The 11,986-nt window shown below is 34.3% G+C and overlaps 1 protein-coding gene across 3 annotated transcripts in view; it reads left to right on the forward strand.

Annotated features, from left to right (window-relative positions):
- The window catches only part of POT1 (protection of telomeres 1), an 83,401-nt gene that overhangs the window by 67,991 nt on the left and 3,424 nt on the right, over window positions 1-11,986 (forward strand). For all 3 annotated transcript variants that reach the window (XM_058724424.1, XM_058724422.1, XM_058724423.1), the window contains exons 16-19: window positions 1,004-1,139; window positions 5,981-6,069; window positions 7,930-8,021; window positions 9,919-10,024. In XM_058724424.1, the coding sequence (XP_058580407.1) occupies window positions 1,004-1,139; window positions 5,981-6,069; window positions 7,930-8,021; window positions 9,919-10,024 (423 nt within the window). The remainder of the gene's footprint in view (window positions 1-1,003; window positions 1,140-5,980; window positions 6,070-7,929; window positions 8,022-9,918; window positions 10,025-11,986) is intronic.

Raw genomic sequence — 11,986 nt, forward strand, 5'->3', positions numbered from 1 at the left:
TGCTGTGGAAAGAGGAATGGGAGCTGGGCAACTTAGAACACCACAAAACTGGTTCTTACCAAGGTTTATCTGCTTATTCTGAATAAACACTCCCTGGATTGTTGCAAGCCTTTGGTTAATTTCTAGAGTTCCAAAAAAAGTCAAATTTGACAGTTTTTGCCAGTGTTCTTCCTTGTATGGAGCAGTGTATTTTTGGACGTCCTTATTCTGCTGTGCTGGGAGTGCTTTCCCCTCACAATTGAATTTAACGTTACAAATATTAGGAAATACACAAAAGTATTCTTATAAATCATATTCTCTTTCCCTAGGAAGGAGGAATGCTCAGTCTAGGTGAAAAATACACCAGGAAAGGAACCAGTAGGTTTGAGTTATTCTAGATAATCCTGCCTTCTAGTAGTATTGCACCCCTGGGCTTACTCTTTCTTCTCAGCTAGTGATGGCTTTCATGGCCACTGTGTCATACAATTAGAAATGTAATGATTTTTTAGGAAAAATGAACAAACACTTTACATGAATTGTAATTACACAAACTTTTCGCAGCTATATATAAATTTAATGTTGACCTGGAAGTTTAAAAGACTTATTTCAAACTCAAGACTTAATTTACCTAGACATTATTAGTATATAGCAAATTTAATAATGAGAATCCTGTTATATTTTGGCTCTCAATTTTATTTTCTTTTGAATACTTAAACCAAAGTGTTATAGCATAAAAGAGCAGTTTGTATAAATTTAGGAAGATGGTTAAAGTTTCACAAGTCTTCTATTTTGCTCAAGTCTCAGCATTTCTGTGTAGTGGTTTCTTTAATCAGTGCAGGATACTAAGTTTACAAATTATTATTTTTGTATAATAAATGTATTAATCATCTAAATTCTTCATTGTATTTTTCTTTCAGTCCTTTTAGTCTTTTACTATACCTCATGTGTTCCTTTAAATACACACTCAATTTTGCCTTCATTATATTTGTACTACTTGAAGGATTTATTTATTCTGTGTTCATAGGAGGAACACTCGGTGAAATCTACAAACTCGCAAATAAGTTTCATAGTGTAATTCCTGTGAGATCTGGCTATGAAGACCTGGAAGTCCTTGATCTTTCAGTACCATTCCTTATACAAGGAAAAGTACATCACTATGGGTATGCTTTCAGATCTGGGAATTTTGAGAATTAATAACTGCTTAGGAGTAATTGTTATTATTTTATCCTACTAGTTGCTATATATTCAGTGGATACTTATTGAATACCAATTTATATGTACAAGATTCTAGATTTTTCTGGTATGTATTTTATTCTTCTGATAGCATATATATCGAATACCAACAATGTGCTAAGTATAAGGCTAGCCCAGAGGTTAATATTCATTTGCTTTCTTTCACAAAGATTTAGATGCTAATACAGAGAAAGGTTTAGAGCTGTATCCTAGTAAAAGTTAAGTGATTGAATTCCAAAATTTCTGTGCCACGAAGTTACAGATTAGTTGCCACTGAGGAACTGGAAGATATCAGGATATATTGGGAGCTAGAAGTAGACATGCATTTCAAGAAACTTACAGTCTCTTGAGATCTTGTACCTTTTTAACTTTATGGTTTCTTTTGTTTTACGAATTTGTAAAATATTAATACAATCAAATTATTAAAATGCTTATGAAACCTTAAAGGTTTTTCTTACTTTAGGTTTTAGTTATTTTGCTCAGATTTCTGGACCTGATTCTTTGTAAACAGAATTTTAAACTAATGCTTTAGTTTATTTAACAGTTATACATCTTTTATCTTTTTTTTTATTTCTTGAATCTATTTTATTAATGAATTTTTTATAGTTTCATTTCTTATGTAAATTTACATTTATTGACATAAAATTGTTCATAGTACTTTTGATGATTTTTAAATTTCTACTTTGGGGGCGCCTGGGTGGCGCAGTCGGTTAAGCGTCCGACTTCAGCCAGGTCACGATCTCGCGGTCCGTGAGTTCGAGCCCCGCGTCAGGCTCTGGGCTGATGGCTCGGAGCCTGGAGCCTGTTTCCGATTCTGTGTCTCCCTCTCTCTCTGCCCCTCCCCCGTTCATGCTCTGTCTCTCTCTGTCCCAAAAATAAATAAAAAACATTAAAAAAAAAAAAAATTTAAAAAAAAATTTCTAGGGGCGCCTGGGTGGCGCAGTCGGTTAAGCGTCCGACTTCAGCCAGGTCACGATCTCGCGGTCCGTGAGTTCGAGCCCCGCGTCAGGCTCTGGGCTGATGGCTCGGAGCCTGGAGCCTGTTTCCGATTCTGTGTCTCCCTCTCTCTCTGCCCCTCCCCCGTTCATGCTCTGTCTCTCTCTGTCCCAAAAATAAATAAAAAACGTTGAAAAAAAAAAAAAAAAAAATTTCTACTTTGTTCCTGAATCCACTTAATATTATTTGCACCTATTTTCCTTGACTTTTTTTTGCCAAAATAACTAGCTTTTGTTTTGTTGATACTCTCTGTTGTTTTATTGTTCTTATCTTTAGTTTCTGCATTTACTTTTTCTAGATTTCTTCGGGGTTTTTTTGTTGTTGTTTTTTTAAGTTTATTTATTTATTTTGAGAGAGAGAGAGAGAGAGCAAGTATGCATGAGCAGGGGAGGGGCAGAGTTAGAGGGAGAGAAAGAATCTCAAGCAGTCTCCCCATTGTCAGCGCAGAGCCTGACAGAGGGCTCAAACCCACAAACCATGAGATCATTACCTGAACTAAAATCAAGAGTCGGATGCTCAATGGACTGAGCCACCCAGGTGCCCCTAGGTTCCCTTGGTTTTTCTTTTTCAAATGTTTTTAATTGAATGCATACCTCACTTAATTCATTAATTTTAGTATATTTTTTAATATTTATATTTAAGTCCATAATTTTTCCCCTGAGAAAATAGCCATAGCTTTAACCCAGGATTTGATATGTAGTAGGTTTTTGGTTTTTGGTTTTCTTTTGTCACTTCTAAATGTTTTCTAATTTCTCATTGTGATATCTTCTTAGACCCATGAATTACTTAGCTGTGTGTTTTAAAAATTTCACGCACACAATTTAGGTGCTACATTTGTTTGTATTTTAGTTAGATTACTTTTTAACCAAATTGCTTGATACATTTCATAATGATCTTTGAGATTCATTTACCTTTGCTGTATCCTAGAATATGTTTGTTCAGATTTTGTATATATTGCCTATATTTTAAAAAGAACGTGTATTCTTTAATAGTTGTGTTTAGTCTTTAAAAGTGTTTACTTGTGTCCATTAGACAAGCTTGTTAATCATATTCAAAACTTCTTTTTCCTTTGTAACTTTGTTTAATCACTTCTTAGAGACTGTGCTTAATGTCCTATGTGGTTGTAGGTTTGTGATTTTTAATTCAGTCAGTGTTTGCTTTCTACATTTTGAGGTTCTTTTGCTGGTTTGCTTTCATGTTTCTTTGTGTTCTATTTTAGGAAGTCTCATAAATAAATAGGACTAGATTTTAGTTGTTTTTTAGTAGATAAGTTTAAAATATGTTCATTACTGATATATTTAGGTTTTATTTCTACATCTTATTTTGTTTTCCACTTACATTATTACTTCTTCTGTCTCCCTCCCCTTTTTTGGTTATTATTTAGCTTATTTTTTTCCTCTAATCTTCTATTGGACTCATTTATAAAAATGTTCTTAATTTTCCCCTCTTTTGTCTTTTATTGCTTTGGAAATAATAAATCTCTACTTAATTTTTGCTTGTTACCCTTAAATTCTAATTTATATACTTAATTTTTAGTTTACATACTTGTTTTATCGATGTCTAAAGTTAATATCCTAGTCTTTAAGGAAGTAATATTTCTTCATTCTATTGCCTTTTTTTCCCCCATAATTTTATTTAAATTCTAGTTAATTAACATGTAGTATAATACGGGTTTCAGGAGTAGAATTTAGTGGTTCATCATTTGCGTATAGCATCCAGCGCTCATCATAGTAAGTACCTTGCTTAATACCCTTCACCCATTTAGCCCATTGCCTATCCACGTCCCCTCATCAACCCTCAGATTGTTCTCTGTCATTAAGAGTCTTTTATGGTTTGCTTCCATCTCTTTTTTTTCCCATCCCATATGTTCATCTGTTTTGTTTCCTAAATTCCACACGTCAGTGAGATCATATGGTATTTGTCTTTCTCTGACTTATTCACCTAGCATTACTTCTGTAGCTCCATCCATGTCATTGCAGATGGAAAGATTTCATTCTTTTTTATGGCTGAGTGTAATATTTCACTGTGTAATATGTACCACATCTTCTGTATCCATTCATCAGTTAATGGATGTTTGGGCTCTTTTCGTGGTTTCACTGTTGATAATGCTGCTATAAACATTGGGGTACATATGCCCCTTCAAATTGGTATTTTTGTATCCTTTGGGTAAATACCTACTAGTTTAATTGCTGGTCTTGGGTACTTGTATTTTTAGCTTTTTGAGGAAACTCCATACTATTTTCCAGAGTGGCTCCACCAGTTTCCATTCCCTCCAACAGTACAAGAGGGTTTCCCTTCTCTGCATCCTCGCCAACACCTGATGTTTCCAGTGTTGTTAATTTTAGCCATTCTGACAGGTGTGAAATGGTATCTCATCATGGTTTTGATTTGTATTGCCCTGATGATGAGTGATTTTGAGCATCTTTCCATGGATCCTGTTAGCCAACTGGATGCCTTCTTTGCAAAAGTGTCTATTCATGTCTTCTGCCCATTTCTTCACTGGATTATTTGTTTTTTAGGGTGTTGAATTTGTTAAGTTCTTTATAGATTTTGAACACTAACCCTTTATCAGGTATGTCTTCTGATATTCAATAATCAGAAGACTCAAATATCTTCCCCTATTCCATAGGCTACCTTTTAGTTTTGTTGATTGTTTCCTGTACTGTGTAGAAGCTTTTTATCTTGATGAAGTCCCAGTAGTTCATTTTTGCTTTTGTTTCCCTTGCCTCTGATGATGTGTCTAGTAAGAAGTTGCTACGGCCAAGGCCAAAGAGGTTGCTGCCTGTGTTCTTCTCTAGGATTTTGATGGTTTCCTATCTCACATTTAGGTCTTTCATCCATTTTTTAATTTATTTTTGGGTATAGTGTAAGAAAGTGGTCCAGTTTCATTCTTCTGCATGTTGCTATCCAGTTTTCCCAACACTGTTTTTAAAGAGACTGTCTTTTCTCCATGCTTTTTTCTCTTAAAGAATAAATTTCTATGTATTTGAAGGCTAGAAGGGGAAAATATTTAATATAGGTACCCTCTACTTTTCTGCAGATTACAAATGAAAAGGAGTCTACGTAAATCTTTTGAACATTGATTTCTTTTTATATTTTTACTCAAGTATATTTTCTTAGTAGCATCTCCTAATCTTATGATAATATATAATAAAAAATAATTACTTATATTTAAAGTATGTTTGTATGTAAATAAAGCAAAATAACCTATACTAAATCATGTGCATTCTTAGTATGTTGTGTAGTTTCCGATTGACTTACATCATGAAGGATAAGTATAGTATTGGCATTATAAACTATGAACCTCTAAATACATGCTTACTGAATATATTATCCAAAGTCTTGCTACTACTGACTTCTTTAATGAGAATAATTTTCTGGTATTGGTTATATTTATTTAATACCTTAGCTGTTATCAAAGAGCCATAAAATGAAAGAGTCCTTAGAGATAATCTCTTTAATTTTTTTCATTTTACCAAATTAAGAAATCAGCCAAATTAATTAACAATCTAGATCTGGACCCTTTCTCTTATTCTCAACTTAGTGTTGTTTATTCTGAACCATACTATCTTTGTGATTGTTTCAAATGTAAAAATCTTGTTTGTTTATAATTCTGTTTGTATTATGTGTGTTATAATGTGGAAGGTGCAATACTATTTAATAATTAACTTTTTAAACTGTACATTTTGAACAGCAAAGGTAAGTTATAATTAAATGAGTTATAATAATTATTTTTAAATCTGTATGGTTTTTTTTCTGTCATTAATTTCAGATGTAAACAGTGTTCTACTTTGAGACCAATACAAAATCTAAATTCTCTGGTTGATAAAACACCTTGGATTCCTTCTTCTGTGGCAGAAGGTTAGCTAAATTTCTGTGTTCTACAACTGCAACTGTCTTTGTGTAAGGTGATCTCACTGATTATATTTCAGTGTTTGTGGATATAGTAAAACCAGACAAAGACTGAGCTAACGTTTAACTTTACTTAAGCAAAACTGTTCACGGTGATTATAATAAGAGCATAACATAGTTTAAACGTATTTGAAAACTTGCTTTCAGGCATCTGCCAGTATCTTTAATCATTGCTCACATTTTAATGTTCAGTAATTTGTTTTAGTGTTAATCATTAATCACAAATACAGATTCTGAAAAATTCCTCCAGTTTATAGTATCTTAGGATTCAAAACAATTTTAGAGACAGCTGTTACACTCTCCACCCAATATATATCTTTAGTTGGAATGACAAGAAGCTTTTTATATCCTGTTCTTAACTGTGATCATCCAGCCTTGGCTTAAAACTCTTTCAGTGATAGGGGACTCATTACATTGCAAAGCAAACATATCCCCTTAATTTTTAAGTAGTTCTTAGCAGTGAAGCAAAATCTACCTACTTAAATTTTAACATGGCCCACGTTCTACCTACTAGAGTTAGAGTATAGGTCTTGTAGAAGATTAACAGCTTCATGCATTTGAAGATAATCTGTCATGCCTTCATTGAGTCTTTATTTCTCCAAGTAGGCACCCTTACTTCATTTGGTATTCACCACATTCCTTACTATTCTCTTTCTCTTCCTTAGTAAACATTTCACTTTACCAATGCTCTTCTCAAAGTTTGCCCTTAAAAGCTGCAAATAGGGCTACAAATATTGGCCAGTTCAGAATATAAAGAAAACCTTTATTTCTCTAAAATTAGACACTTTGCTTCTACTAGCCTGAAAATTTTATTGTATATATATTTATTTGTATACTTGGTTTTGTTTTCTTTCTTTTGTAATCCAGCTCTGTTAGTACTTCTATTTCCTGTTTTGTTTGTGGTCCAGTCACGTGAGCCCCTTGTGATCCCATTTGGTCTCCTCATCCCATTCTAAAATGCAATTCTTCGTTTGTGTGGTCCCTCAGAGTAGGTTCTACATTCGCCCTTCTTGGTTTTAGCTCAGTTTTAACCTATCAAGACCTTTAGAATCCTAAAAATCAGTTCCTTTGTATTAACCACTTTTTGTCATGTCTGTGTGTTCTAATTCATTTCTCTGTATGCTGCTTTAGTCTTCTATTTGCCCCATAGTTAATCCTTTTAAATATGGATTCCACAAACAAAAGACAGTATTTCATTTTTTAAACATATAAATGTCTCCCATTTCCAAACACAAAGTAACATTTTAACCCATGGATTTTTGTATAATTTAGTATCTCTTCAATTTCTTTTTCCTCATCTTACCAAATTATTAAATCCCGTATTCTGACATTTTTGGCCATTCAACCAGATGAGATCTCTTAAGACATACGTGATCCTTGTGTTTATAATATAAAGGGGAGAAACATTTTACAAAATCATAAATAGTGAGCCACATGCTATTCTTTTTAGAACATTCTGGTATTTTAACTTTGTCTTTCATGTGGCTAACGTGGTGAACTGTAGTTCATGAATTCGTTTTTGTGTTTTCTATCAAGTTATCAACTCACTGTAAAGATACCTTATATTAATATTTAATCAAAAATGTAGAATTGCTCATGAGTCATTGTCACTACATAGGTATGGTTTAATATTCCAAAGTGAACCTGCTAAATGAGCTTAATATATTGTTACTAGAGAACAAAAGGCGTATTTTTTTTAATCTCAAATTATTTTAGTAAACAAAATTAACATCATAAAACAATTTTTATCTTACTTTGATCATAAAGAATAGAAGATTCATATGGTTTGATCTTTTCTTCCTTCACTAGTGCTGGGTATTGTACCCCTTCAACATGTGTTTGTGATGACATTTATTCTTGATGATGGAACAGGGGTACTGGAAGCTTATCTCATGGATTCTGTAAGTAACAGAGGGAGTGTAGATATTTTTCACTAACAATATGTTTTTGATTTTAATATGTTTATTCATACCAACTTTATTACTGAGAGGATTTAAGGCAACTTAGAAGAACAAATAAAATGCAAGCACATAAATCTTGAATTGTCTGTATATTTATCCTGTTCCGATCTGACTCTGTAAATTTAATATCCAAATAATGAAAAATCAAAGAATAGGAATTTGAGGAGAGAGTCTTCAGAAGTTTTACTCCAGGAGCCAAAGGCAGAGGTATGGCTGCACCTTCTGGACATTGTCTAAGCAGCATTTTACCAGGTTTTTGGAGTCTCCACATTTCCATAGTAGAGGGAATGAAGTTACTTTGGAGGAGAGATGGTTATAGCATACGAAGCTGGAGAGCTATCCACAAACCTCTCTCATTTCTAACAACAGTTCTAAGTTTGGGAGTTCTCAGGACCACCTTAGTTTTGATACTCCCCTAGAAAGACTCATGGAACTTACTGGAAGTTATTCTGCTATTATTGTTTGTTACACCTAAAGAATACAAATTAAAATCATCCAAGGGAAGAGGTACGTAGGGCAGAGTCCAAGAAGTTCCAGACATGGGGCTTCCAGTTGCCCTTTGCTGTGGAGTAGCAGCCAGCGTTACCAGCCTAGCAGTGAAGTGAAACAGGACACAAGCGGTACTGCCAGCCAGGGAAGCCTTGTGATTCCACAAGCCAAGTCTTGGTGGCTAGAGTTTTTATTGGGGCTCCATCATGTAGTCATGGTAGAGACATGTAGACAGCCCATAGGCTCATCTGGTTTCAGTCCTTCCAGAGATCGAGCTAATACCACATGCCCCAAACTTTGTGCCCTAAATCACGCTGATAGACTTAGCTAGTAGGACAAAGACATTCCTAACAGGCCTGATATTCCAAGGGCTTAGAGGTGATTTCCAGGAGCCAAGGGCAAAGACCAGATTTCTTTTCACAGTAAGGTCAAATTGGTTTACTACACACGTTGGGAAACAATCTGGGGTAGGTTTGAGAGAATGTTTTCTCTTGCCAAAACAGTTCATTGGTCCATTTATTGAATAAATATTTAATGAGCACCTGCTATGTGCCAGATACTGTTGTATGTGATGGGGATTTAGCAGCGAACAAAAGCAAACAAGATCCCTTTCTTCTTTTAAGAAAGTATAACTTATAATCTGATCGAGGAGAGAAAAATTAAATATACACTATACGTTATACTCTTTTATTTATTTATTTTTTCAACGTTTTTAATTTATTTTTGGGACAGAGAGAGACAGAGCATGAACGGGGGAGGGGCAGAGAGAGAGGGAGACACAGAATCGGAAACAGGCTCCAGGCTCCGAGCCATCAGCCCAGAGCCCGACGCGGGGCTCGAACTCATGGACTGCGAGATCGTGACCTGGCTGAAGTCGGACGCTTAACCGACTGCGCCACCCAGGCGCCCCACGTTATACTCTTTTAAATTTAACACTAGATTTTTTTTCCTGTACACAAAGAATGATAAGCCTCACTCTTTTCTAATTACTATTCTTACTTTCATTTATATATATATACATATATACATACACATATATGTATAAATATATTTATATATGTATAAATATATATTTATATATGTGTATGTATATATGTGTGTATATATGTATGTGTGTGTATATATATATATATATATATATATATATATATCTCAATGCTGTTTTTAGATTAAAGTAGTAAACCAGATTTTAGAGTTTAGAACTCTAGTTTATGAAGTCTACAATCTTCACAGAGTGAAATAGTCTAAATTATTTTAATTAGATGATATTGAAATGCTTTTATATTAATTATGGCTTTTAAAAAAGATTAATATAGTTTCCTATTTTCTCCTGTAATTTTTTTTTAAGGACAAATTCTTCCAGATCCCAGCGTCAGAAATCCTCATCAATGATGACCTGCAGCAAAGTATGGAAATGATCATGGGCATGTTTTGTCCTTCAGGAACAAAAATTGGTAGGCACTAATATTTTAACAATCTCATTCATTCTTTTTCTTGAAATAATACCTACCTAGCACATATCGAATCTGTAGACATAGAGGTTGGAAAAACTTTAAAATCTGAATACTGTTACAAAGTACTAAGTAAATTATTGTCTGATTTGTCTTTTCATGAAGACATTGGCAGGGAGAAGATAGGTAAGAATCATAATTCCTGAAATGAAAAGATTTAGAAAATATTTTTGAAATATAACAAAAGGAGACAGTTTTGCTTGATCATAAGCACATTTGATACGATGTTTACGTATACAAGCATTTTCATTGAAATTATACCAACAAAGATGAAATTTTGAGAAGAAACATTTTTCTGTAACAGACTACATACAGCCAGTGTAATTCATTCATGAATTTTCTTTCTCTCTCTCTCTTTTTCAAATGTTTATTTACTGAGGGAGAGAGAGAACATGAGTGGAGGAGAGGCAGAGAGAGGAGAGAAAGAATCCCAAGTGGGCTCCAAGCTGTCAGTGCAGAGGCTGACGTGGGGCTCTATCCCACGAACCGTGAGATCATGACCTGAGCCGAAATCAAGAGTCAGACCTCAACTTACTGAGTCACCCAGGTGCCCCTCATTCATAAATGTTCTATTAATATTAACTAGTTTCAGATTTTATGCGTTTTTATTTTACTAATTATTTTTATTTACTTTAGTTGTTCTCTGGATAACATTTGATTAATCAACCAGATCTTCAGGTCAAATTGTATTGATTCCATCTACTGCCACTGAGTTTTCCTTTTGTGGTCATTATTTCTGTTTACATTGAAGTTTGCAAATCCCTCTCATAGTTAGTTAGTTTGACACTATTAACAATTTTTCATCAGTAACAAATTTTACCAGCTGCAGATTTAGCTGCTGTCAGTTTACCTTTTAGAGGTTATTATTTTTTTTTTTTTTTAAGTTTATTTTGAGAGAAAGAAAGAGCATAAGCAGGGAAGAGGCAGAGAGAGAGGGAGAGAGAATCCCAAGCAGGGTCTGCACCGTTGGCACAGAGCCCGATGCGGGGCTCCAACTCACAAACCGCAAGATCATGACCTCATGACCTGAGCCAAAAACCAAAAGTCGAACACTTAACCCAGTGAGCCACCCAGGTGCCCCTATAGGTTATTTTTAATCAGACTTTATTTTCCCCTGGTCAGTCTTTGCATTTTATAACAGTTCCAGAAAGATAGCTTTTTATACATCTTAACAAGGTTTAATTTACACACTTTTTATTTGGTGTCAGTTTTAATTTTTAGTTTCAATTCTTTTGGATAGATTTCTGGAAATAAAACTGCCATATCAAAAAGGATGGGTTTGGTAGGCTTTTGATACATGCTGCCAGATTGCTTTTCAAGAATATTTTTACCTATTTATAGTTCTTCCAGCAGTAGAGTGCCTATCTTGCTCGACTCTTGCCAAGATTGACTATATTAAGTATCTTTCAAAGTTGAACTTGAAGAAGCGCTAAGAAACTTTTCTAGAAGTTTTAAATAGATTTACTGTGGTCATAATCAGAGCTTGGGAATAGCATCTGCATTGTCTGGACTAAGTGCTTGGAAATTGATGGGGAGTTTCAGCTAGACAGGTGTTAAGGGCCTGAGCTGATGTGAACTTGGGGTTCACTTTCTATGCAGTCAACCAAGAAAAAAAGAAAAAAAAAACACCTGGGGAGGTCAGTAAGCAATCAGCAGAAATAAAGAATAAAGAAATAAAGAATGGGAATGAGATGGCTGCTACCTTTGCGATCAGACATTTGGGAAACTTCACATTTAATTATTGTGTCCTGTGGGGGAAAAGATTAGTTAGGATTGTTACACAATAATAACATGAACCCAGTGTGTATTTGGAAGCGTAGATAATAATATATTTGGTAAGTGTATTTTATTTACTTCTCCAGCTAAATTAAATATGTTAATTTTTCTAGCTAATCATTATGCTCA

Source organism: Neofelis nebulosa, chromosome 4 (genome assembly GCF_028018385.1).
Source record: "Neofelis nebulosa isolate mNeoNeb1 chromosome 4, mNeoNeb1.pri, whole genome shotgun sequence".
Classification (NCBI taxonomy): Eukaryota; Metazoa; Chordata; class Mammalia; order Carnivora; family Felidae; genus Neofelis; species Neofelis nebulosa.